Below are 26,676 nucleotides of genomic sequence, written 5' to 3' on the forward strand. Positions count from 1 at the left end.
TTGAATTAGAACTGAGGTCACGATTGACTCGACGAGTAAACTGAATGAGGATTTGCTGCAGGTCAGTTTGAGTGCGTTCGCCTTCCTGTTTTCGGAGCTCGTTCAGTACAATCAGATTCAAGTTGACAACATAGCAGAGTTAGAAAGAAGGTAGTAGTTGTTGATCAATTTTTTTCAGTTAACCTCCAATATGATGATCATTGCTATGGACCATAATATATCTACTGCTTATTGTTTTGATGTCAATGGATTAAAAATCTTTAGAGGATTTAAAATTTAGTATGTATTGTCACTAAACATCTTTGCTAAAATCTTTTCTTTCAAATCCAGATTTGATGGAAAACTTGATTAGTTTTCTCTATCTGGATCAGGTTAGAGGATGCCGGCTATGCTGTTGGAGCCAGGGTTCTGGAATTGCTTTGTCATAGGGAGAAGGTTGGAAATTTCATGCAAGCATGTTTATACTCTTCCAAGAAGCACATGCAACTTCTGCATACCCGTTATTGCTCACATTGCTTTATCTCTTGATTTTCATGTGCTAAAGTTCTTCACTAGAGATGACCAGGATAAACAAAATTCTTAAATTTCTTTTGCGCTTCATCATCTCATATATTGCAAACCAGTTTTAACTCGTCAAAAAAATGAGAGTATAAGATTTTTTTTATCTGTCAAATGTATTAATTGTTTTACTTTTTTCCAATGCTCTAGGGTAACAGGAGGGAGACACGGCTATTGGGTATTCTGTCTTTCATACACAGCACAGTATGGAAAGTGTTGTTTGGAAAGGTTGAGACAACACCATTCTTACTATTAGTCTTATGTTTTGTTTTTGGTCTCATACTCTTCCATGAGTATACTTTTTATATTTATTGGCATGGCTCATGGTAGATCATTGATGAGGAATATGGGAGTAGCCTTTGCATTGGTAACACTTTTGTCAGAGATATTATTCTTATCCCTTAGTAGGGTTCCAAAATATCCACTGGAAAAAGGATATGGCATCTTTGAGTTTGACTACAATTTAACATGAATGCTAGTCGTATTCTTGGGAATATCTAGTTTGTATCCAAAAACAATGATTTTAACACAGGGATCTTTAAGAAAATTCTATCTTAAAATGGATTACATTAAATGACTCGTGAAAAATTAAACTTCCTTAACTACAAGTCTACAACATTTTGACATGGTTGATTGTTGATGAGCATTGGCATAAAGTTGGTTCAGCATTTCATGTATAAGATGGGTGAAGTGTCACTCTTGAACCATACAAACATGTTAATTACTGGGACATTGTTTTCCCTTTTCGTAAATGTAGAGTAATGCAATTTAGTTTGGTCTTTTGATCCTTGTATGTAACTCCCATGACCTATGGGGGCAGGGCCCAGCTGTGATATGATGGCACAATGGGCTTCTCATAGGGCCAGGGTGCTACATCAAATGAGTAGGGCAACGTAGTTTAGTATTTTGGCCCTAACCAACACAAATAGTTGCTTTGATTTTAACATTGTATCAACACCAGGTTGCTGACTCTCTTGAGAAAGGTACCGAGCATGAGGATGAGTACATGATCAGTGAGAAGGAGCTTCTTGTCAACAGGTTATTCTATTATGCTAGTTTTCATTATATCATGCAAGATTTCCTTTACTCCCTGCAATATCTTGCTGACTTGGGAAGTTGTATGGTAGATTTATTTCAATTCCCAAAGATATGGGTGCCTTCAACTGCGGAGCATTTGTTGCTGGAATTGTGAGGGTACATACTGCATTGGACAAAGCTTTTCAAATTATATTTAATTTATGCTAGTGGGTTATTTAAGTGATTTTTACCATTTTGAAGGGGGTCTTGGATAATGCCGGTTTTCCGGCTGTTGTAACAGCTCATTTTGTGCCTGTGGATGGGCATCACCGACCCAGGACAACTATTTTGATTAAATTTGCTGAAGAGGTAACACCTAAACAAACATGTGAATAGTACATCTCTTTACTGCTGTATATCGCTTGATTTAATGGGTGTTTATCATCATGAATTTATGATTTGACAATACTTAACAGTAAGACTTGAAGGTAGCAACCCAATTAAGACACATGTTCGCTCTGTGCATATTGTGACTAGGTTCATCCTTTGGGACTGATGATTGTAAATTTGTAATGCTTTCTTGCATCCCTAACAATGAAAACTTTGTGGAATTGAAATTAATGTGGAAGGCTATCTAAGCAGGGACCCTGAATATAACAAATTAAGTGTGTGAAGACTTCAATTAGTGTACTTGAGTTCTTCTATAGAATGAAATCCAAGTCCAACTGTTAGTAATTTTATAGAAAGAGAATATGCTTTTTATAGTCCCTGAAGAAACAAAGGTATAGGATCTGTTCTGATAGTGAGCATATGCTTTTTTTTCCTTGTTCTTTGAGGGATAAAGTTACATTTGCTGATAAAGAAGAGTGGAGCAATGGCTATAAGCTAAATAAGAAAGTCATTCGTATCTGTGAAGTCCAAAAAACAAGTAGTATCCCGATTGATGCTTGTTCAAAATCTTTTCTAAACATCGGTTGCACGGTTGTCTATGTCATCGATCATTACCTTTTCTTGTCTTTAATAGAAACAAATGTCGTTCTAACATGTGCTTCATTTCTTTTCTCCATTCATTTTGGAAATTATTTTTAGTTTAACTGGTAGCGCTTAAGAAATCAATCTTTTGCTACATTTTAGGTACTGCAACGAGAAGCAAGATTGGGTTAACAGAAGGGAAAATTGGAGCAATGGCTTTGGTATGTTGACATATTTGCGAGCATCTAGAGAAATTCGCTTATAAGATTGGTGAATGTTGAGATGATTGGCTAAGTTGACTATGTTACCTGTGAAGGTGCCGAGGGATTTTCATTACCATCGACTTTACAATATGATTGTTTTATGTTTCAAGACAATGCTTTACTTGGAATGAATTACAAGACAGCTACACAAATCGTGTTGAGAATTCCTAAACTTTCAGTATTTCTGTGTTCTGTAAATTTCTTGCCTTGAAGCTGTCAAGTAATTTAGTCACATAGTATCATACTATCATATGATCAAATGTTACACACCATAACAAAAAAATCCAGTTTCGCATAACTTTGATAGCCATCAAATCAAGGATTTCTACATAGCAGCAGGGGATCTCCAAGAAAGCAATACAAGTTCAACAGATAACAGCACAATACCAGTTTCTATAGATATGAGTAACCAAGCCTTCAGTTTCGACCAAGCGGCAATGATCTGCAACTATACGTCTCCTTGAAATCCTGCTTCTTCGATGAAGTGAAGAGCGACGCATCCAGATTTGTCTCTGATTATTTTCGCATATTGTCGCGGCTGGTGCTCCAAATTTTGCTGGTTCCAATCGCTCTGGCGACCGTTAATATATATAGTGGAAAATACAACGACCGTCACCAACATCACTAAGTAAAGCAATGCAGCAACCATCGCTGACAATGGACAGGATGAAGAACGAAAGTCATCATGGAATCAACGCAACTTTAAAACTGAATCTATTGGAATTTTGCGACCTTCGTATCCGCGGCCTGAGGGTGGGGTCAGTCGATACCCCGACACCACCTGAATGCCTAGTCAACTAGGCCAAAATTAGCTATGACTTTGTTTCCCAAAACCAGCATTGAAACAACAAACCATGAAATATAAGCATTTTTTTTTATTATAAATGGCATGAAAATATATATATTATATATATACATTGCAACATCCATACAATTTTCAAGAAATCTTCTTAATCTTTATCTAACTACAACCATTTCTAAAAATCAAAGTAAAATGACAAAATATTTTCAATGGACAAAAATAAAAATGGGAAGTGTGACATTGCTGCTCTGTAAGATCCAATGTTTAATGTATACCTCTTTTTCTCTGTTAAAAAGATATTTACATCTCTTGAAACTGACTGCTCATTTCTCTGTGTTCTTGATCTTGACTCACTATAAACCTAAGGATGAGCAAGTGTTGAAATGGTCCCATGCTTCCTACATTAACAATCAAAACAAAATTACACATAATTTTTAATTTCAATACATCACTAAACCTTGTCTGAAAATACCTGAAGAATGTCGAAAACCTTTTCTGCAATGTACTTGTGTTGAAAAGCAGCTCCTTTCTGCTGCAGCTTATCCGGATGCAGCCGGAGTAGAGCTTTCTGATACGCCCTCTTTACAGAAGTCGACTCGATCAGATCCACTAGGGGAACCGGCTTCCATCCACTCTCAGCCCACAGAACCTACAAGAACTCCATCTTAGCACATAAATATTTTTCAAGTTAAATCACTTGACGAAGATTGGAGATTACGTATTGCAGAGTCGAGAGCAGAGAGCGGATGTTTCCTTTCTTTCCGACTGACCACTGCCGAATCTTGGCATCTATAGCCTGCATACATGTTGGGAGCCTTAACATTCCATTTTTTTGAAAGAATATGTCTTGATTCGTATGAATGTTGAGTGCATTACTTACTTTGGTTTCCTCAGAGCTTTCGTCCGGTGCATCAGCTTCGTTGTCATCTGGTAATTCCTGTACCTGTTGAACCATGCAATGACGTAGGATCAAAACTATACAACAAAATTTTCATGTTATCCATTCAGTGACCATTACAAAGTAACAAATATGTCGTGTACCTCAAACGTGTCTTCCAAAGGATCGTCTAGTTTCTCTCGTGGCATCCTTAAATCCTCGCGAAGCGACCCTAGAGAGATAGGAAGTTGTAAAACAAGACGCTTTTATATGTGTAAATCCACAAAACTTGAAAAGAAAACAGAAACAGATAAAACAGATCAAAGAATTTATGGTTGATTTGTGATTCTGATCTTCCATTAGTAGTCTGAAAATGATCGAGGAGTAACTGACCTGCTGAAAATGATTTTCGTAGTCTACTCGAAGAACGAGCACTACGTGAAATTCTCCGTGGAGAGAACTGTTGCGCTTCATTTCTCCCTAAATTTTCAGCCTCCTATCACAACAAGGATCAGAGCATCCATGAAGAAAATGTAATCTTTTCTACTAAAAAACTGGATTGAAGCAAGTACCTTGAAAGGAGCATCTGGTTTCTTATCCACATCTACTTTTTCTTGAACTTTTGCTTGATTCGAACTCGCCTCACTCCCTACATTTCCCCATCTCCGACTCCCTCGAGCATCAGCTTCAGGTCTTAAAACAGCATCCTGGTTGAAGATCTGAACAAAATCCTTCACCTTTCCCTTGACTGCACCACTTTTCACTTCAGCTGCTGGTCCCAACTTTGTAGTTTTCTCAGCTTTTGCATTGTTCGAGTCCACTCCGTTCCCCCCCTTTTCCTTCGCTTTCTTGCTGCCACCATCAACCAGCTGAGCTCTAGCTTTCTCATCCTTAATTTCTGCAATGAAAGTTGAGTTACAAACATAAAACAGATCAATCAATCCATGCTGATGAAACATTCATATGAAGAGAGTTGAGACCTTCACTCATCTTCACATGGACTTTCTTTTCAACTTGATCAACTGATTTCAGCTGTTCTTCCTTTACACTTGTGTTTGATTTCGGCTCATAAAACGCTTCAACCACATGATCTCGCTCTTGTTTCTTCTCTCGTCTGCCCTTGACATTATGCGCGTGTTCTGATCTCAAGGGCTCGGGCTCTGCAGCAACTGGCTCAGCTCTTGCTTTCTCATCCTTAACTTCTGGAAACGAAAATCGAGTTACAAACATAAACTAGATCAATCAATCCGTGCTGATGAAACATTCATTTGAAAAGAGTTGAGACCTTCACTTATCTTCACATGGACTTTTTTTTCAACTTGATCAACTGATTTCAGCTGTTCCTCCTTTACACTTGTGTTTAATTTCGGCTCATAAAACGCTTCAAAAGCATGTTGTTTCTTCTCTCTTCTGCTCTTGATATCATGTGCACGTTCTGATCTCAAGGGTTCGGATTTGGGCTCGGGCTCTGCAGCAGCAGAGACTTCGCATTTGACACTGTCTTTTGATCTCAAGTTATTCCGAAGGACAAGAGGCATCAGCACTGGAGCTCCTCTGCCTGCCCATTTGTAGATAGAGAAGTGAAACTGATTGCCAATGCTGTCAACGGTTTTCGGATCTTGATCAGACAACGGGGAACCCTCAGCTTCATCATCGGACAGTGGCCTTTGGGGGGGACTCGCGGGCTCAGCTTCGTCTCTCATCAAGTCACCAAGTCTCCCACTTGCCTCATTTGAGAATCTAGAGAAAGGACTCCATGAGCTGAGTCCATTACCACCTCCATCCACCTTGTTTTGCCCATGATTCTGGGATCCAAAGGTTGGCAAATCCATCTTTGGAGGCAAACTGGAATATTGTGACACACTCAATCAAGATCCATCCATCTTTCTTATCAAGAATGTGCATCAAAATATAGCACTGACTAACAACAAATTCTCATGACTAAAAATGAAACAATTTGACAAATTGTATTGACCCTTTAAACTACCTACTGTTTTCCTTTTTGGGATATTCCGAGCTAAATAAACCATTTAATAAAAGTAAACTCTTTTTAATTTATCCTACTTTATCATTTCTCATATTTATTCTTTGTCCATTTAACTAACTAAACTTCATTTGCTTAAATACCGTACCAAAAAGAAACGTCTCGATTAATATGAAACGCGAGGAATTAAGAAAAAACCTGAGGTGGGCAGGGAGAGAAGAGGCTAAAGCGTCGGGTTTAGGTGAGAAAGGGCTCATGATCCTCGAAGCCGGGCTCGACCCATCACGATCACTCCTCCTCGGGGAGCCTTTGAATATGTCGTCGAAGAAATCGGGCCCCCTCTGCCGCCTCTTCTCCTCTCCGAACACCGGCTTCTCCCAAGCCGACGACGACGGCTCCCCAAAGCTGTGCCTCTCTCTCACCTCCTGCATCGAGAATCGCCGCGGTGGGCCCCCGAACACGTCCTTGAAGTCCATATCATCCGTCTCCGGACTCCCAAACTCTCTCCGCATCATCAACTTGTCCATTTTCTACACTTCCAATTTGGCGGGAAAATCAGCATGCACGAGCTGTTTTAGAGTGAGAATAGGAAGAATGTTTACTGAGAAACAGAGGCCACAGGTTTGGTGTGAAGAAGATTTGGTTTGAATGGAAATGAAGATAAGAAAGGAAATAAGAGAGATTTGTTTTTGGCAAAATGCCACAAAATAATAATATCAACCATCATTGTGGTTTCGAATAATTTCTGCTGGAGTTGTTGATTAATAATTTTGTGTGACATACATAATTAAGGGGGATTTTGTGATGATTTTTGATTGGTTGAATGATGAGAACCACTTATAAGTGAAGGACTTTTCAATTTCATTATGTGATTCGACATTTTACAGATCAGAGTTGTCTCTTTTTACAAGTACTCTTGACATTCTTGAAACTGAAAGTGAGTTGTCGTGGTAACCAAAATAAGTGGATGGTCCTCTATAACTAAATTCACAGGATAATCTTTCTTGTTCAATTAATAAGATGAGATTTTCGGTCACTATAATTAAAAAAATAAATGAAGAATTACTGTTACTAATCTTTCTTAGAGGACGCTACTTATGCAGTTTGTGGATAGGGTCCGTTTTTGTATCTATATATATCATCTCTCTCATTGTAACGACATCGACATGGGTAAATAATTAATGTATTTATCGTCATAGTATATAGTTTCTACTTTCTAGTAGGAGTAGTTTACTCATACGTGTCTTCAATTCGGTATGCGATCCGGTTCAAACGATATTCTTCTTGTTTCGGTTTCAATTAACCGACCCAATTAATCGAGTCGGTTAATCAATTAACCAAATAACCAATAGGGTTAGCAAATTTTGAGATGTTAATTCCAAAATAGTAAACGAAGCATCTAAGGCAAAACTCATATTTAAAAAGGGTTAATTCTTTTTCACTAAAAAAAATTGTATAGTTGGTAAGAATTTGCCTGATGATGATAGAAGCGGAACTCAATCTATACATTGCGAGCGTCGGAACCAAGCAAATTGTGTTCCTCAATAGGCAGATCACTCATGGTCATGGACAAGGCAGTATTTGATTTGGAGTTGTTCATTTTATTGGACTCCTTCTCGACGCGAAAGAAGATCCACTGGAAACGGCGCAGCATCTCGAGGATTGATATTGCAAACACGGTGAGGTGGTTGTGGCGCAGATGGGCCGACAACTTGTACGTCCACGTGCATCGTAGTACAAGATTGCTCCCAATCACCCAAATCGTCACCTGCAACGTTCCGAGCATGAATCATAAAAGCGTAACTCGGTTGTATTATGACTGGAGAACAGAAACAGTAACTTGTATAAAGTATAAACAGTGTTCCCTTACCCACTTCTGCCCGTGTAATACGTCCGATACTGGGTGTGATTTGCTGAACTTGAAAACCCGTGTGAAACAGCTGAAAGTAACAGAGACCGTTTATCAAATTTCATTTCTTGGAAAGTCAGGAATCAAATGCAGAATTTGTTTTTCATGACATACCTCAAGTCCCAATCCCGCGTAATGTCCCAGTAGAATGAGTACAAAGAGTTCAATACACTCGATGATAGCCACAGAGAGCGATAAATATTCGTCCATTTTTCAGGGGAAACATGATATTTGAGGGCTGAAAGAAAAATAACTGGTACTGCTGTTGAATATTTTAAAGCTGGAACAGAAGGAAAATAAAGTTACTTATTAGCACAACTAAATCAAATAATTTGTGATTTCACAACTAGGACACGCCTAAATTTGACTAGTATCTATAGGCTTTTCACTAAATGGAAGTGATGTCAACTTACCATTTAGAAGTGATGTCTTTTCTCTTGTGTCCTTGTACTGCCGAAGACATTGGAAGAGACGAAAAATATAAGGCAAAACAAGAGCTATTGGAATTGTGACAGAGTGACTCCCACAAACAGAGTCTGCCTCAAGCCATGCAATAGTAGCAACCTGCATAGATGTAAGAAAAATTTATCTTAGGGTTTCACCAAAAAACTCTAGTCCTAGATATTAAAGTAACATTCCCATAAACTCAATGCCCAACATGGTTGAAAAAGATGAAGGGAAAAAACAAATTTCTGGTAGCATCAAGTGTGTAGTTTTGGTTGCAATTTACTTCGTCCGCCCGTTATTCATGGCACGTATTCCCTTTTAGGTCGTCCCACATAACACAGAGTGTTTCCTTTTAAAGGCAGCTTCATTATTCACAGTCTCACACAATTTAAATAATACTAGTAGTATATATTCCTCACACCACTTTACACCACGTTTCACTGCCCTAGATACTCGTACACAAGAGAAATCTGCCATAAATAATGGGACAGAGGGAGTACTATTAAACTTCTTGTAAGCCAAAAGCAAGTAGAAATTGAAGGCATCCCGTTAACTGACATAAACAGTAAACTAGGACATGTAATTAAAATATTAACCTGCCGATGGACCATTCTACAAACTGAACGCTCCAGATCAGAGAAAACCTGCACGGGAAGACAAAGTTCAAGAAACATATTAGATTAGTCATGATTGTAACCTTTTAACTTGGGGCAAGAGTGAAATGCAATGAAGATGGAAATCCTCCAAGAAGCTTCCTATGACTGTTACTTTTTATTGTTTATTTTTCCAAAAAAGATAAATTACTTCAAGAAACCATTGTAAGTCAATTGGAACATATACAGCTTGATAAATTATAGACACTTTAGGTTATTTCACAGGAGCACATACAATGGTGTTCTTCCAAGAAAGTGAGGCCATTCATCATTTTCCAGTGTCATGGATTGAATTAAAGCTTGACAGGACAAATTTGAAAAAATACAATTTTATCCAATCAGGAATGTTGGATTCACTGCGAGTTCAAGTATCATAAATCAAATCTTTATCTTCAGTATTTTCTGGAGAAATGATTTAAAAAAAGACAGTAAAAAAGACAGAAATGATGTAAAACATTTTATTGTCATTGTGTCATTTATGTTCAACCATCACATACTCACCTACTTCAGCAGAAGGGTAAGACAAAAAGAGGACGTCTAAACTTACTACTAAATGCACTAACAGATAAGAAACGAAATAACTGAGTGCATTCTGAAACAATCATTTTTCAAAACAACAATTTCTCAAGGAGAAACAAAACAATTTGGGATGAGGAAAGATTTTGGGAGAAGAATATATAAACAAGCTGCAGAATTTTTCGTGATTGCAGGATTACAATAACAATCAGAAGAATTACAGCAAGCAGATGCATACCTTTGACATAGAGGTAAATATGTCAGCCAAAAAGAAATCAGCAAATGTTATTGCCTGTATAAAATAGTACAACTGATCAGAAATTTATGCAGTTAGCATGCTCAAGGTTAAAATTTATATACTAGTTTTCTACATATGTTTCCATGAAAACTTTGTTCAGGCTTGGACATTTCACATCTACAAGGGAAGCAAGGGTGGAAAATGAATAACATAGGTTTCACTTGGAACTTATGGGTGGTTTGTTTATTCGACTTAGAAATAAGAAAGATAATAATGAACACATCAATCACAGAGTTTTATATTGAAGCTCACCAATCTAATACCAAACTTTAAACCAAACGCTAGCATCATAAAAAGATGATAGCAGGGCTGGTATGAATTTCTGGCTTTGAGAAATAGGCACAAACTGTTAGAAATATTAGGACTTAACAATGAGGTGAAGCCTAATAAACGTGCACCTCAAAATCTTAACTTTATGCCTTCTCACACTTACTCCGCCTTTTTCAATGCATGTAACATAAATTTTTTTCTTGTCATATCTTAAGAAAGGACATAAAGGACGTTTATCATCTTTTTTTCTATCCTGTGGATGGTTAGTATTACAAGTCCTTAAGTTATCAAAGAAGTAAAACTTGCCTGTAATGGAAACAGTATTCGCCAAACTGTCCTCAGGAAAAAGAATCGAGATGAAAGACAGAAGATATCAAAGGGAAATATGAGAGTCGTTAAGATAGCAGCATACAAAAGCACCTGCAGTTGCCAAAACAATGTTACTAAACTTCATCACACGGAACAGAGAGGGTGTCTTCCTAAGAAAGGCAGTCCTCAGTTGATGTCATTAAGCATGCTAGTTAAAAAAAAAAAGAATAATAAACAAGCCAAGAACCACCAAGAATGATGACACTGACGGCACTCAGATACATGATAATATTAATATAAAGATCTTCTGACTTCTCCGCAGATAAATAAAACCCATGTGATATTCACAATCACCACCACTGAAAGGCAAAAATACTGTCTTTGTATAACATCCACCTTTTCCCCGTTAAAGTAGCATTCAATGCTTATTTTCATCTACATCAATTACAGTACTTTCCTAAGTATTATCATTATCTAAATATGAAGATATCTCAAACAAGAAGCATAATTTTCAACAAATGTTGTTTAATCACGTGCATGAGATTTAATTTAAAGGATACAAGCATACTGTAGGCAGAATAACAATTTATGGGATTGCAATACTATTGCATGTATTCGTAAAATAAAAGAAGGAGCTCACTATAGTCCATCCTGCATAATGAAAAAATCATTCCAAAGAAACTGAAGATGATAAAGCACCAAAATAATTTCTAGGAGAAGAAGCATCTATTACACTGGTTGAGATGCCGCTAACAAAACTTCTCCGTGAGAATACAGATACAGGTATGCTGTCATGCTAGTTGGGACAATGATTGTCATCCATGTAGCGCACTGACACATGAAAGGAATTATTGTCAGTAAATCATAAGCCCCTATAAGAGAAGTTGCAAATACGCCTACATGCTGAAGAGGCCAGAACTAGATCATGATCAAAACAATAAAGAAAAAAACTGCTTTCTAGTGAGAACAGATAAACAAAGTTAAGAAATTTTTGAAGACTTATGTAATGATTTCTTTGGTAGAATAAGCAATTACTGAAAAATGACAGCCAATAAGGTGAGGATAAATATGCTGATATGCTCACACAAAACCGTTTCACCAAAAATATATTTTTCATAATACCATCTAACATAACCCTAAGACTCTGAACTTTACCAGATCAAAAATAAATTGAAGGAGAATATTCTGATGGAAATTCAAGCCACCATGAACAGTCCAGTATGATGCAACAAGGTTTAAAAGTTACCAACTACCAACAGAATGCAATCGTACAATTTAGTCCTGGACGAATTAGAATACTGATTTACAGCAGCTAAGGAAATTGTAGTGAGGTAACCTGAAATATAATACTCCTATATCTAGTTCAAAGTTTAATATGACTACCTTCCATATCTCTCTGTGAGTTAGATGGCTCTGATCTAGGTCAAAAATTTTCACATATCCAATATTAGACTGGGCAAAAACCCATAAATTGATTCCCCAAAGCCAAACCATCATAGTCTGCATCATAACCGAAGCATTATATTAATTCAATCACTAAATCTATATGCATAAGAACTAAACCATGTAAAAATCACTGACCACGAGAAGGAGAGGATTATAATACAAGAAAGCCTCATATAAAAATAAATCTCGCAGGTCTGCACTCATTCTCATTACTGAATCCCATTCAATCTGAAAATAGAAGAAACAAACACTAATCATCTGTGGACAACAATCAGGCCTAGAACAAAGCATTTGACACCAAAACCCATCAGCAGATACGATATTACACTAACCTTGAAACAACAGAAACCCCAGATGAAAAACAATAGTGCCTAACAAAAAAAGATAGATTAGAGATGGCAAGCTAATCAAGAAGAATACAAAAGAGAAGAGTTTTAGGTAAAACTTCATAGTCTTATTAAGCAAAATGACTGTGGCATAAAGCATAATCCATAAACACCAAAATAATATTCCCAAAGAAGTGCAAGCCATCTGAATCGGCCACTGCATTATTATCACTTTAGCAATATAGTAAACCTAATCTAGGCATGGCATGTTGAGTTCCAGAGGTGTTAGGGTACTCCCAAAACATCATAATTATATGTTTGAGACATAAAAAGAAATAGATAAATAAATTTGCCTGCTATTTCTTGAAAGGAAGACCAAACCTACTTTTCAGATCTTAGCAAGTTTACATAGCTTTTGACCAGACCAAATACAAAACTCTTTGTGAACATGTTAAAGTTCCATGACCATTTTATGCCTACAAATTTATGAGCTTACTTCGGAATAGATCTACAGCCTACAAGACCCAATGTAACTACTTAGAGTAAGGAGGCTTACAACATCACTCAAAAAGTTTAGTCACTCTTAAGATGGATAGCTGGACATAGTCGATCCTTATACATAATCCATTGCCCAGAGATGTCAAATAGATGCTTACACTTATGTTAAGGAGTAAGTTTTGTAATGCAAAAAAATTCCAAACCCACACCAGATTCTATGACAGCAGTGGAGCAAAGCCAGAATCTGTTTGAGAATACTTGTTCATCATCTCCAAAACGCAGCAATAAAAGTAACACAAATACAGAAATCAAACAAAAAAACCAAATATATATTCCTCCTAATAATCCTTTCCATATCCAAATGCAGTAACTAACAGTTTCTACTCTGCCACTCTTGGATGAACTACAAGTAGTAATACCTTAAATCTCCACAGCAGAAGAGGAGAAGGCACAATCGCCACACTGCTTAATGCTGTTGACCCACCTTTCATTTCATTTGACTCTTTAGAAAGTAAAAATTCTTCGTCAGAGCTGTTTCCCAGCTCACTTGAGTCTACGAGATAATATCAAAATGATCATAAACATGCTTAAGTATGCATAGCCATGCAGATAGAAAGGAAACTGTCAGAGATATACATATACTCTTACCAATATCAAACACAACAGGCCGGCTACCAGATTTGCGCAGGTGAGGACTCTTGTTAGGGATATACTCAAGACCTCCAAACATAGATGGAGGTGGTGAAAGGTACAAGCTTTAAACAATCAAGTGTGCACCCCAAGAGTACAGCTGCAGAAACAAAAACTGTCCAACAAATTTCAATAGCAGACGCAGACAACATTCTAGCAAATCATAATTAAACATTTTGTCAAAAATACGACCGGGAAATTCTAATTATGATGAAATTGATTAGCTCATAATAAGACACTGTTCAATGATTTATGTAACCTGAATCAATCAATGCTGAGCAACAGCAATTCGGAAAGAAACCACTGCATTTACGTAAATTTTAAAAATTGAGTCGAATAAAAGCAAGGCATTACCGCATAATCCAAGTGCAGTTTGAAGCCTCGGAATTTCTGCCGGAAACAGTAAAGGAGTGATTGAAGAAGGCGAGATCCGATCCACTTCATTGCGGAAATTTGGTTGTGTGAAGTTGAAGGAAAGTGCATTTGTTAGGGTGCCTTTCAAGGAAAATCCGGTGGATCGGTTACTTTGATTTTGTATTATGCATTTAGCCATTTATATTTACCCAGTTTGGAAATGCCAATGCTGCAAAATGCAAATTGATATGAATGATAATTCCCTACTAAAATTTAAGTTAAAATTGAAAATTGTTAATCTCTAATAGTAAAATCTAATTAATGGTGGTAGTAATATTTATGTGTCATTTCCATGTTTTGCAATATTTGTTCTATATATTTATTTTAATTATGATACTTCGAAATTTATTGTTGTTTTTATTGATTCTACAATTTAATTAACAAAAAAAAAGTTCGATTTGTTCATTTTAATTATAATTTATAATAAATTAGTACTTTATAAAATTAATTCTGTCAATAATAATTTAAAACTAGTGTTTAGGGTTCATTTTTAAAGTCGGTTTTTGAGGCTGTGGAATCAAAGCGAAAGGGAATTCTAATTCAATTCCATGTTCTTTCATAAATTAAATAATTGATATCAATTTTTTTTTTCTAATTTTCAAATTCTTTATTCTTAATTTAGTATGTTAAAGAAATCAACAAAAATTTGATAGTAATTTCTAATTGGTTTGTTTTTAAAAAATATACCTCTACCATAATCTTACATATCTGATATCTCTATATTTTTTAAAATATTGTTAATGTATATTGCGAGTATATATGGTGTGAGTGTATATGCTTGTAGTGTTTGATGTTTATGTATTGTGTCATTGTGTGTGTGCAATCTGCAATGTGTGTGACTGAATAGTGTGTGTGTGTGCATGCGTATGTGAATAGTGTGTGTGTGCATGCAATGTGGGTGAGTAGTGTGTGTTTACGAGGTGCATAGTTTTATAACTAAAATTTCTGAATATTTGTTTTACTTATGAAATTCATATGCCAGTACTTATAAATTTAAGGATTTGAAAATGAAATTTAGTTTAAATTTTAAATATTTTTATGATATAAAACAGTGAAATATGAACGGAAACCTTCAAATTCAATTATGCATCCCCAATTTCATTGGGCTCCAATTCTAAACAGACACGTTATTCTAAACTTGATTTTGTAATGGGATCAGAAGATATTTGGGCTTGGTGTCCTGTTTGGGCCCAAATGTAATTCTGAATAAGATAAACTTTTAAAATAATTTACCTTTCGACTTTTGGCTATAGCCTATATGTAATCTGAAATATGGTAAGTTACTTGGACAATATTAATTATGTTTAGACTATTCAGTCACTTTGCTAACAAAGCTTTCTTTGTAGTTACTTCTTATTTCAAAACCATTATTGTTTAGTATCAATGAGAACGAGGAGGAAAAGAGGAGATCGAGCAAGGACAAATTGTAAGACCGGAGAATGATGACATTGCCTATTCATAATATATATTGACTCATATATTAGGTGGGAATAATTTAATGAATTAATTGGGAAGGAAAAGCGAGTTTTAAAAATATAATTTCACGAATCTTGACTTAAGTTTCTTTTAAATTTCAAAATAACATTATTTGACGTCTTCAATAAAAGTGCAGATCGATGGGCGGTTATGAATGCGTCCAACCAACCATGAAAGAAAATTAGGACTTCTTAACTATTTGAGAAGTGTTAGCATCCTCTTCTAGGCATGTTAAAATGAGCTTTTAAGTGTCTAACATGTTCTCATCTAATGTACTAAACGGTCAAATAAACCATAATTTATATATATTGGTCTTATCTATATTACCGAAACAATTAGAATTAGAAATTATGACTTTGTATTAGAAATATTGTATACTAAGGGCATCCGCATCGCGTCTCGATGCGGTCTCTATCTCGTCTCGACGAGACGAGACAACATCGAGACGGCGATGCGGCATGCATCTCGTCCCGAAGAGACGAGCCATCTCGATGCGTGACGCGTCCCAAAGAGGCCGACCTCGAGCTGGCGAGACACGCGCGCGGCGCCACCGCGCGGCGTCGTAATAATGACGTCATAATTCTTCTTTTTTTTAATCAATTTTTCGAAAAAAAAAATTGAAAAAAAAACGCTAATATGACCGTTCAATGGTCATATTTTAAATTTTTTTATTTTTTTTAATTTTTATTTTATTCTATAAATACTCTTCTCATTCTCCATTTTACACACAAATACACATCTATTATTCTCTCATCTCTCTTTCTTTCCTCTCCAATCACTTTTATAAAATCATTCCTTTATTTTTTTCTTCTCTCAAATTTAATCCATTATGGATCCATTTGAGCAAATGCGTCGAATAATGAAAGAATCGCTAGAAGAAGATCGACGTAAGGAGGAGGAAGCCGCCGCGCCTCCTCAAAGGCGACCCCGGACTTACATCCATCGTAATCGGGAGGAAGCCGCCGCAAGGTTGGAACGTGATTACTTCAGTCGGAACCCGGTATGGGGAGATATCTACTTCCGTCGTCGTTTCCGTATATCACGCGCGCTATTTTTGCATATCGCGAAACATTGGCGGGACGGGAAGAGTACTTCAGAGAAGGGTTCGACGCTGTTGGCCGTCCTAGCCACACGACGCTCCAGAAATGTACTGCAGCGATCCGTCAACTTGCTACTGGACAAACGGTGGATTCGATCGACGAATACCTGCACGTCGGAGAATCTACTGGGAAACTGTGACATCCTTAACCGGAAACATGCATCATTTTACATATTTACACATTTTTATTAATTATTATCACATATTTATATTATTGCTTGCACAATAAATATTATATGTGTGATTATATATATATATATATATATATATATATATATATATATATATATTAAAATACTAAATAGTTAAGCTAAATGCATGAGTAATAATGTGTGCATGTAAATATATATATGTGTACGTACTAATAGTCTAATTAAATTTATGTATGTAATTGTTCTAATATTCTTTTACTATGACTTTTGTTTACACTTATTGGTATAATTGATTATGGCAAAGATATATGTAATATTCTATTTTTTAACTTCAAGTGCATGCAAGGTAGATAAGTGTAACCTTGTGAATTAGCTTTTTTATTGTGGAGTATATAAGTATTGTGGAGGGCACGTGTAGTTTCGGGAACTACTGCATGCTTTGTATCTAGGTGGATTAGTGAAACCATATACAATTGGATTAATTAGCCGACATTAGTATGCTTACATATATATATAAACTTACACATATAATAGAGTAGAGAAAAAAATAAAAATAAAAATAAAAATAAAAATAAAAAAGAAAAAGAAAAAGGGGTGTAAATTAAAGAAAAGGGACGAACGAGGAAAACATAAAATTCATGATTAGAGAAGAGTAGATTCATGATATGACCGTGGGCGTGCTCGCAAGGATGTGGAGAGAGCGTTCGGGGTTCTCCAAGCTCGATTCAACATTATCAAAGCCCCGACTCGACAGTGGTTTATGGAGAATATGGTCGACATCATGTATACGTGCATAATCTTGCACAACATGATTGTCGCCGACGAAGGACCTGAGGCGGGAAATTGGTTCGACCCTGAAACCCCGGGAAGCTCAACCGCAAGTAGTCCGCCTCGAAGGGGAGTGCATCCGTCTTTGCAAGAGCGGTTGTCTATTCGGGCAAAGACACGTGATTCTACCGCCCACACCCAACTCCAGGAGGATCTAATGGAGCACATTTGGGCAAAATTTGGCAACCGTTAGATGATCGTCACTAGAGAATTCATTCTTCTGCTTCTTTGCCTCCATTTTTTTTATTTGAATTTAAGTGTGCAATTTTTGTAATTTCTAGTTTTTTAAATTATGTCTTTTTTATTTTTTTAGGTATTTAAATTGTAATTTTATTTTATTTAATGAAGTGTGTTTTTATTAATTAAATTTGTTGGAAATAAAAATAAAAAATGAAATTGAATGAATAGTTAAGGAATGAGATGGTTAAGAGATAGTTAAAAGATGGAGGGATGCAGGTGTTGTCTCTTAGTTAAGAGAAGAGGTGAAAAGTATAATGGGGCCCATAAATAGTGAAGAGATGAGACGATTAAAAGACAGATGAGAGACACGGATGCGGATGGCCTAATCGGATGTTGTTTGCACCTAGTCTTTTGTTAGGGTGCTAGTAAGTGAACTTCAATCTTAGGCTACAAATTATAATTAACCTATTTTTGTCAATTATAAATCACTCCAAAAGCACAACATATTTTCAACCTAGGCAATAATGGCCTCTATACATTATTACTAGTACTACTACCTAGCTACATCATTTTAATACATTTTCATAAATATTTAAATGGTGGAACTAAAATAATGTGACATATGTGGCTTATCTAAGTTAATAGTGATGCGGCATTTAAATACACGTGAGTGTGTTGTCACATTTGCTACACAATTATTGTGTAATAATGTAGCATCATTTTAGTTGATTGTGTAAAAATTAAAATGATGTCGTGTATGTTGAAACTCATTGGTCATTGCTATGTTATCATCGTGAACTTTTGTAGTACAAAAAATGTACTATAACATTTCCCGGTTATATACTATATAATAAATTAATAAAAGTTTAGACATGTTATTTTTATTTTTTATTAATAAATAAATTAAAATTTTAAAGTTTCAACACGATGGACTCCAATCTGGAACCTTTGTACTTAAACATTAACTATTCACAGCTTAATTTAGTTAAACTATACTCCTTATAAAGTAAACATATCTATCCAATTTATAAAAATATTTGATGTCATTCTTGATTCTATAGAGATGCCGATCATATATATTGTCATTCTTAGCCATTATTCAATTACTGTATTAATTCCATCCATATCCAATTTTCTTCATACCAATTTATTTCATGTCTTTTTTTTTTCTTTCAAGATTTGAATAGAACACAAATATGCACTTGATAGTAAAACATTATGTATAAAAAGTGTTAGACTATTTTCATTTCATTTCCAAAAAATGTGAATAAAATTTTAAACATCTACAACTATCTTTGTATAAATAAAACTGACAATTTTAAACATGATATGAACAAAAACATTAGTAGATTGCACAAAATATTTTAACGAAGAAATTATCTTCAAACAATAAGATATTAATAATAGTAGTACTATTATATAGAGAGAGAGGAAAAAAGAGGCAATGATCACGCTTTATTCTCCTTTTCTATACATAAGGTTAAAAATATGTATATTATATTTATACTGTGGGACCCAAACAATTTGTCCCTTATAAATATCTTAAACTTTTGGGTCAATATAGTACGGACTTTAATTCCATTCTCTAATTTCACTTTAATTAAATTCAGAACCTCATAATAATTATAATAAAGAAAACAGGAAACCAAAAAAGAAAGTTACAGCTATGATTTAAATCCCAAATTAATTTTGATATCCTATATTCGTTACATTCATTGACTTGACATTGAAGCTGGAATTTGTTTGAGAATTTTTTAGTGTTATCAAAATATTTCAAGGTACGAGAATATGGATGCAGGTGTCATTGAATCATTATAGTGAGTAAGCGTGTTAGTTGTGTTACGATGTTACATTAAGTAGATATCTAAGTAACATATATCAATGCGTAAATGAGTGTTGTGCATGATGCAAGCACGCAGATAATATATGGCTGACTGCATTTACGATCACCTATAACATCTCCTACCAAACACACAAATATAATAGTAAGTAATTATATTTTTATCACTTGTGCGTGAAGTAGGAGACGTAGTAGATTATCCTCCTTAAGCTGATTTTCCATTTAAGCAATATAAATTATTAATCTTAAATCGTAAAAGTCAATTTGAATATGTAATCAATTTGCTTTATTGTAATTATATCCATATTTATCTCTAGTTCATTTCAAACAATTTTCTTTCGCTTTTACAATTATTATCGAAGAAGTGATTGATACTGATAATATGCAACGATGACTTTTCATTGAATTTCTACAAAATTTTCCATCGTCGTTGTTTAAATGCTCAACAGAATTCACTCCTTCAAGATTCCTAATCAACAACCAACCACATAATATACATGTTTTTTTAAATTAATTGCAAATAATTTGATCAGAACTTATTAAAATTAGTGAAGGAGTGTTCAATAAGAATTCACTTTAATTCCCTTTTTAGTTTTTACCTTTCATTCATCTCAATAATTAAGATTGGTAGGCTCTGTAAAAGTACTTGTTTTGCTTGGCTTAAAACAATGTTGACGCTTTGCAGTGCTTGTTTATCTACCTGAGAATTTGTCAGAAACCCCATGAATGTGTGTATGCTCTCTCTCTCTCTCTCTCTCTCATAGTCATAGCATGGGTGAGAAGCTTGCTAATTAACCCACCTTTCTTTCTCTGCACACGAACAATTCGCCGCTGCAGTTTTCAGCTCAAAGCTCGAATCTTGGCTAATCTACCAATGCTATTATTCCCATCCAAATCTGTGAGTCTTTTCCACACCTGTTTCTTGAAATTCTTGTTGCTAGTAAGAAACACTTGCCTTTTCAATTATACAACCACTGCTTTGCACTTCGCCTCTTTTCTTGGTTGCGTGTTGAGCTTCGATTTTCCTCGAATTGGTTGAGGGCTGATCTGTTTTTTGTCCTGAAATCAACATTTTCTTTCTTACTTTCGTTGTTTTTGCTATCAAGTTTCGAATTTGCAACAAGATCTGGTGGCTGTGTTTAAAATTTTGGGATTTCAAGAATTCAATCCATAATTTCAGTAGTAATTCTGTGGTTCTTGAAGCTTTTGCATATCTAGGGCATGTGTGAAATGTTTTGAATTAAAAGTTGTTTATTGGTAAAATTCCAGCTAGAAACTGACAAAATCTGGTGTTTTGACAAAGATGACAGTGATTAGAATTTAGAGGTATAATTTTATTACTCCATATTTTAGTCAATTCTTTTATCAACTTGGCAATTTAGCTAGCTCTTCAGTTGTTGACTAAAATTTGGATATCTTTTGCTTTGCACATCTGCAGTATGGTTGCTTGTAGTTTTATTCTTTGTTTTGCCTAATAACTACTTTGACTATGATGAAAACTTTGAAAAGTTTCCTCGTTCCCATCTCATTACTCGATGAACGTGGATTCTTTCGTTTTTTCTTAAACCGTCTCTGAGTTGATGACAAGTTTTCAGATGAAGTGTGAGATACCCCCTTCAAGCAGTTTGGTGGCTATGTGTTATTGGCTACTTATTGTTTCGACTTGCGAATTAGTAGTATACTATAATAGAAATACCTTGACCAATTTTTCGCTAATTTGTTCAACTGATAGTCTATTAAAGTTAAATATCACACAAGTAGAAACTCGAAAAAATAAGTGCAGAAGGAAAGAGATGTGAAGAAGTTACATTGCTATAGCATATAAGCATGGTTTAAATAGTCAGCAAGTAAAAGCTAGTAGCTTCCCACTCATCATGTCACTTTTACTTAAAGAATCCCAACTGTTGTGTGAATCTCTGTAGTTTAAATACTTATTCAACAGCTCTGCTAATACTTTTATTGTTTCTTTAGTATTATATTTCAAATAAACCAAGTGTTTTTGTTCCGGTTGAACTCATTCTATTTGCTCGACATGCGATATTATATGTATTTACAGTTTAAGTAAGTAAAATATGGTGGGATTTGTCAATTGAATGGAATAGTCTATATTGAAAATGCCGTCATCAGCTAAGCAACATAATTTAATTAAATGTAGGGATTTTGAGTGATTAATACATATTTTAAGAATGTCATGTTATGGTAAACTGGGAATAGACTTACATAACAGCAGAATTTGTTTCAATTTTAGAAGTTACTTTAACATCCGGTTGTAATACTTTGTTGTGTAGTATGGTAGCAAACAAGCACAGTTTCTGATGCAGATCGTATTTTGCTTCTCTTTCAAGTTGCATCTTTGTTTATTGTGTACTTCTGTGACTTCTGTCCACCAGTTAACTGTATAAATTATTAAAAGAAAGTGTTAATGCAATTTGAAGTTAAATGCGGTCGTGTAATACCACTGTAAAAGCTGCATGTCCTTTTTGGTTTTCTGGGGTGAGAGAGAGGAGGGATGCTGATCCTATGTGGTGTTGTGAAACACAGTTGTGGCTACGGTGCAATTAAACAACCTAGTTTTAGTTCAAAATTGCATTAACACTTCAATTTTTTTTATAATCATTCTGAAGAACAATCAATTTATTACTTAGGTCCATCTGTCTTACTAATGACCTTACCATATGCAGAATTTTGGTTGCTTTCTTGGGATCGTCACCATATGTGATGCTTGTGAATCTCTGTAAAGAATTTATTTTACCAATCATTTGATACGTATGACCATTTCTAGTCCTGCCCGGAAAGGCTTCGCCAAGCTGTTTGCTTGGATGGTTTTAGAGCATCTCCAACCATTTACACTAAACTCAAACCTATTTTAGTGTAAATGTCACATTAAATTGTGATTTTACTCCAACCATTTACACTAAATTCAATCTTAAAAGAATAATCTCTATTACCTTTTCTATTCACAAAATTTGAAAAAGTGATTTGGGTTTGTTTTAGTGTAAACCTAAAGATAGGTATATTTTACTCAAATACCAAAAATGGGATTAGTTTTGGAGTACCATTGGAGCTAATTTCCTACTCCATTTTAGGTTTTAGTGTACCATTGAAGGTGGTCTTAGTTCTTCTCGCATAACAAAACTTGCCGTATTTTTTCCTGGCTATGGAGTCCCTTTGTTAGCACGTTAGATGTATCCCTAGTTTCAAGTTCTGTGTTCCAATATATTCTGAACTCGTGTGTTTCTGACAGAAGAGTTTGGAACAAAAAAAGAAAAATTATAATGTCATAATTTATTGTTTATATTCCTTTCATAGTCGTTGCTTCTTCTGCTTTGTTATTTTATTTTTAGCCTCACCCCTCTTTTTTTGTGCAGATGTAGAACAATCTATCAGGCCTATATTCAAGTGTGTTTACTCGTAAAAGCAGCATGAAGTTAAGATCAAAGAAAGGGTGGAAGTCCATAGTGCCACTCCGTTTGACTGAAAAATCAGCCCGACACTTTTGTTTCTTCTCGAAAGTGAAATCAGATAATGATGGTTCCAAAAGAACTCCAGTGTATCTAAATGTGTATGACTTGACACCCATGAATGGTTATGTCTATTGGGCTGGCCTAGGTATATTTCACTCCGGGGTCGAAGGTATGTTTTGCTCACAATGTTTTTACTACGTTTTTCTATATCCTCATTTGGTTTCTAGCAATTAAGATTATAGTGTGAGGAATTTGTTCCAGTGTGTTGTTTTTCCCTTGTTGCTTGATGCATGACCAGCATGTACTTCAAAAGAATATTCTCTCTGATCCTTCTTGTTCGTAATTCACAGTTCACGGTATAGAATATGCATTTGGAGCTCACGACTATTCATCTAGTGGTGTCTTTGAGGTCGAACCTCGCCAGTGCCCCGGATTTAAATTTCGAAAGTCCATATCTGTTGGTACGACGTCACTGGATGCAACTCAGGTTAGGGAGTTTATGGAACGTCAAGCTGCAAATTACAACGGTGATACATATCATTTGATTGTAAAGAACTGCAACCATTTCTGCAAGGACATTTGTTACAAGTTAACAGGAAAAAGAATCCCACACTGGGTAAACCGACTAGCCAAATTAGGTAAGTTTTTTGTTGGTTAATGTATATTTTTGCTTCATTCTTATAAAGAGAGATTAAATGACTAGAGAATTTTGATGGTGGAGATGAACACAGCTTTTCCAACTCCTTAAAAGTTGTCAAGACTTGAACTTTATAGAAAGACGACCACCTTAGTTTTCCTAGAATTCTCGCTTATTGTATTTCTTGTGCACATAGGTTCGATCTTCAACTGTGTCTTACCTGAGGCCCTTAAAATTACTGCTGTGCAACACGAGCCAAAATACCAAGCGTATGACACCAGTGAGAAAACGAGGCTTAGAAGTACTTTCAGCTGTCTTTCCTCGATTTCCTCAAGGCAGAAGCAGCTTTCCACATCGTCTTTGCTACTACAGTCCCCCTTGAAAGGATGTCTTCGACCGTGGGAACTAAGAAGGTCTGCTAATGGATCGTTCAAGGAAAGGTAATAGAAAAGACATACTGTCGGTTTCAAAATAGCGACTTCGGAGGCAAAGATGAGCGAATCTTGAAGGCAGTCATTTCCCTTTTGATAATTCTTTCCGTAATTATAGGTGTGTATTCTATGTCAATATCAAATAGTGATTGATGTAAATCAACTAACTCCGTGTCAAGTGTGAAGTGTTGTCGTGTGTGCTCAGATGTACACGATATTTGATTGTGTAGACTCTAGTCAAGTTCATAGTATGAGAGCAAACTTAGTATGTACTTGAGGTACCATATGTTCTAAGCTAATGCAAATTGCATTGTGCATGTTGTTCAAGATTCTCATGTACAGAAACATGTTCTGTAGTTCTCTAAATCTCATCATCTCTAAGGCAAAGGGATTTCGGAAGGCATGTAAAGGTTCATGCGTTCTTACAGCCTGCAAATTGCACGTAGTGACCGGTAAACAACTTGGGCTATTATATGTACTCTGGATTTTGATGTTGGTGCATTCGTTGTTTTGTATTCGTCCCAAGCATTTACCTAACATTGCAAAGGACGATGTATAATGGTTTTTCCTTCAATATTTGGAGAAAAAATAGCTGCAAATATTGTACTACCATTTTGAGGGTGTACATCTTACATAACTTATTCCCATCCTCTTAAAAACGAGTATTTGTGTACACATTTGTTTCGAAAAATTGTGCAAGTATAATTCTTTCTCCTTTTAACTTGAGGTCTAAATGCATACTAATGCAGGCCTGAAACAAACAACTGAGAAAAAGATGAATTAGGGCCGAAAATTTATAATCCGAAATAAAAAAGCCTTTAATGCAAGCTTGATAGCTTGAGATCGAATGCATTGGTCTGATTAATCAAAGTTTTCTTTGTTCATTAATTTTAAATTTGACGACGTTTGAACATTGAGTTTGATTTTCGTCTGCGGCCAAAAACAAATTTAGAACATGAAAACTAAAGAGAGATAATTTTTTTATGTTAATGTATACCAACTCATTACTTCTATGACATAATCTATTTATTTCAATGCTTAGAGTATTGAGCATATAATTGTGTCAAGAAATTGGAGAAAATGCCATTTTTGTCTATCGTTGTAGTTTTGAACGGCATTAGTCGGTGTTTTCATTTCGTTTGTTGGAAATAATTTTCTATTTACTTTCTTATTTCTATCCTAATTGTTTTTAGACAAGTTATCATGGTATTAGTGCGTTAAGCTACATATGCCAACATATTATCGACAGTACGGTCCGCACATCGCGCCCCATTGTGACACACACGCTGGCTCCTGCGACCAAGCATCATTTTAGCCATTTTATAATTCTTTAACAAAATAATTCGTCAAAACTGATTTTATTTGCACTCATCTATAAATATCTACTTCGCCCATCATTCACTACAAAATATCTACTAGTGCTCAATGTTGATGATACCTTTATTTCCACATAGTCCGGCTACTTTATCGCCTACTTTGATTTCACGTTTATGTGAAATACATACACGAATCATTTCTGGATTCACAGAAGCAACTAGATCTAAGTCGTGGGACAATAGCTATATTTGAACTTAATAGAATCAAATCCTTTACCAAAATCCCGAAGTGATCATATAAAGACATAGAAGTTCTTCTATACATCAAGAAAACTATACACGCTCTATTTCTTGCTCTCCCTCTTCTAACTCCATTACGAGGCACACTCCAATGCGTCCTCTCTTGTGATTACTGAACTTAATTCAGTAATACTGTAATAAATTCTTACAAATTCGAACTAGAACGGAAGCACCTTACATCCGGATGAACAGAAGTCTTCGATTATAGTACAGACAAAAAACACTACTTTCACCTTTCATGTAAGACATAGAAATTCTTCTATACATCAAGATATTATACACACTATTAACTATTTCTTCCTTCTATTATTTTAATTCCATTGAGAGTCACAGTCTGATGAAATCTAACTAGAACAGATGCACCTTACATCAGATGAACACGAGTTTCTATCCCTTTGAGATTCAAGTAGAGACAAAGAAAGCACTTTACTTTCACCTTCGACCGAAATTCAACAATGATATCATGTAAGACATAGGAATTCTCTTCTTCTATAGATGAAGAAATTATACAAGTTCTATCTCTACTTTTCCAGTTGCATTAAAAGGCATGCTCCAATGCATCCTCCCTACTCGTTGTTAATGGACTTCATATGAAATCTAACTAGAATGTCCGGACGCACAATTGTTTCTTTCCCTCCGATTAAAGTACACACAAAAGAATCACCCCGCTTCCAACTTTCACCAAAATGAAACACATTTCACTC

At 35.4% G+C, this 26,676-nt stretch overlaps 4 protein-coding genes across 10 annotated transcripts in view; 2 read left to right on the forward strand and 2 right to left on the reverse strand.

Annotated features, from left to right (window-relative positions):
* LOC125220886 (trafficking protein particle complex subunit 5-like) overlaps window positions 1-3,008 on the forward strand; it is a 3,411-nt gene extending 403 nt beyond the window's left edge. The window contains exons 2-8 of the mRNA XM_048123019.1: window positions 10-150; window positions 372-435; window positions 709-786; window positions 1,520-1,596; window positions 1,686-1,752; window positions 1,837-1,944; window positions 2,710-3,008. Coding sequence (XP_047978976.1) covers window positions 10-150; window positions 372-435; window positions 709-786; window positions 1,520-1,596; window positions 1,686-1,752; window positions 1,837-1,944; window positions 2,710-2,739 — 565 coding nt within the window. The 3' untranslated portion in view covers window positions 2,740-3,008. The remainder of the gene's footprint in view (window positions 1-9; window positions 151-371; window positions 436-708; window positions 787-1,519; window positions 1,597-1,685; window positions 1,753-1,836; window positions 1,945-2,709) is intronic.
* A 74-nt stretch (window positions 3,009-3,082) lies between these two features.
* On the reverse strand, window positions 3,083-7,188 carry LOC125222308 (J domain-containing protein required for chloroplast accumulation response 1). 4 transcript variants are annotated; one of them, XR_007176525.1, is made up of 11 exons: window positions 6,672-7,188; window positions 5,775-6,334; window positions 5,470-5,691; window positions 5,062-5,387; window positions 4,883-4,985; window positions 4,654-4,721; window positions 4,493-4,555; window positions 4,331-4,408; window positions 4,085-4,261; window positions 3,888-4,010; window positions 3,083-3,591 (listed from the first exon to the last, which is right to left on the reverse strand). XR_007176525.1 is itself a non-coding variant. In XM_048124838.1 (10 exons), the coding sequence occupies exons 1-10, from the start codon at window positions 6,998-7,000 to the stop codon at window positions 3,966-3,968; spliced, it is 1,971 nt and encodes a 656-aa protein (XP_047980795.1). In that variant the 5' UTR covers window positions 7,001-7,187; the 3' UTR covers window positions 3,696-3,965. The 4 variants fall into 4 exon arrangements, 1 of the variants encoding a protein (XP_047980795.1); XR_007176524.1 differs by having other exon boundaries at window positions 3,083-3,599; XR_007176523.1 differs by having other exon boundaries at window positions 3,083-3,607.
* A 699-nt stretch (window positions 7,189-7,887) lies between these two features.
* Window positions 7,888-14,324, reverse strand: LOC125223950 (SPX and EXS domain-containing protein 5-like). 2 transcript variants are annotated; one of them, XM_048127272.1, is made up of 14 exons: window positions 14,190-14,324; window positions 13,794-13,950; window positions 13,565-13,698; window positions 12,654-12,692; window positions 12,457-12,549; window positions 12,259-12,375; window positions 11,611-11,706; window positions 10,873-10,986; window positions 10,237-10,290; window positions 9,426-9,473; window positions 8,796-8,946; window positions 8,497-8,662; window positions 8,344-8,413; window positions 7,888-8,241 (listed from the first exon to the last, which is right to left on the reverse strand). In XM_048127272.1, exons 2-14 carry the CDS (start codon window positions 13,873-13,875, stop codon window positions 7,975-7,977), a joined length of 1,431 nt encoding a protein of 476 aa, XP_047983229.1. In that variant the 5' UTR covers window positions 13,876-13,950; window positions 14,190-14,324; the 3' UTR covers window positions 7,888-7,974. The 2 variants fall into 2 exon arrangements, with proteins under 2 accessions (XP_047983229.1, XP_047983228.1); XM_048127271.1 differs by having other exon boundaries at window positions 13,794-13,935; window positions 14,190-14,288.
* Window positions 14,325-20,416: 6,092 nt separating this feature from the next.
* Window positions 20,417-24,683, forward strand: LOC125224254 (deSI-like protein At4g17486). Of its 3 annotated transcripts, none has more exons than XM_048127624.1 (5): window positions 20,417-20,552; window positions 20,662-20,722; window positions 23,193-23,457; window positions 23,639-23,926; window positions 24,122-24,683. In XM_048127624.1, the coding sequence occupies exons 3-5, from the start codon at window positions 23,247-23,249 to the stop codon at window positions 24,367-24,369; spliced, it is 747 nt and encodes a 248-aa protein (XP_047983581.1). In that variant the 5' UTR covers window positions 20,417-20,552; window positions 20,662-20,722; window positions 23,193-23,246; the 3' UTR covers window positions 24,370-24,683. The 3 variants fall into 3 exon arrangements, with proteins under 3 accessions (XP_047983581.1, XP_047983580.1, XP_047983582.1); XM_048127625.1 differs by having other exon boundaries at window positions 20,538-20,556; XM_048127623.1 differs by having other exon boundaries at window positions 20,443-20,722.
* Window positions 24,684-26,676: the final 1,993 nt, after the last annotated feature.

The sequence above is a fragment of the Salvia hispanica genome, chromosome 4 (genome assembly GCF_023119035.1).
Source record: "Salvia hispanica cultivar TCC Black 2014 chromosome 4, UniMelb_Shisp_WGS_1.0, whole genome shotgun sequence".
NCBI classification, from domain to species: Eukaryota; Viridiplantae; Streptophyta; class Magnoliopsida; order Lamiales; family Lamiaceae; genus Salvia; species Salvia hispanica.

Bases quoted from the DNA above. Each gene is read 5' to 3' on its own strand.
- LOC125222308 (XM_048124838.1), bottom strand. From the start codon at position 7,000: ATGGACAAGTTGATGATGCGGAGAGAGTTTGGGAGTCCGGAGACGGAT. The intron at 5,388-5,469 runs GTCTCAACTCTC...CTTTCATTGCAG, and splicing joins CCATGTGAAGATGAGTGAAG to AAATTAAGGATGAGAAAGCT. The intron at 4,722-4,882 runs GTCAGTTACTCC...CTATCTCTCTAG, and splicing joins ACGAAAATCATTTTCAGCAG to GGTCGCTTCGCGAGGATTTA.
- LOC125223950 (XM_048127272.1), bottom strand. From the start codon at position 13,875: ATGTTTGGAGGTCTTGAGTATATCCCTAACAAGAGTCCTCACCTGCGC. The intron at 12,693-13,564 runs GTATTACTACTT...TTTTTTTGTTAG, and splicing joins TTCTGCTGTGGAGATTTAAG to GCACTATTGTTTTTCATCTG. The intron at 8,947-9,425 runs GTTAATATTTTA...ACATCTATGCAG, and splicing joins GTAGAATGGTCCATCGGCAG to GTTGCTACTATTGCATGGCT.
- LOC125224254 (XM_048127624.1), top strand. From the start codon at position 23,247: ATGAAGTTAAGATCAAAGAAAGGGTGGAAGTCCATAGTGCCACTCCGT. The intron at 23,458-23,638 runs GTATGTTTTGCT...CGTAATTCACAG, and splicing joins ATTTCACTCCGGGGTCGAAG to TTCACGGTATAGAATATGCA. The intron at 23,927-24,121 runs GTAAGTTTTTTG...TTGTGCACATAG, and splicing joins AAACCGACTAGCCAAATTAG to GTTCGATCTTCAACTGTGTC.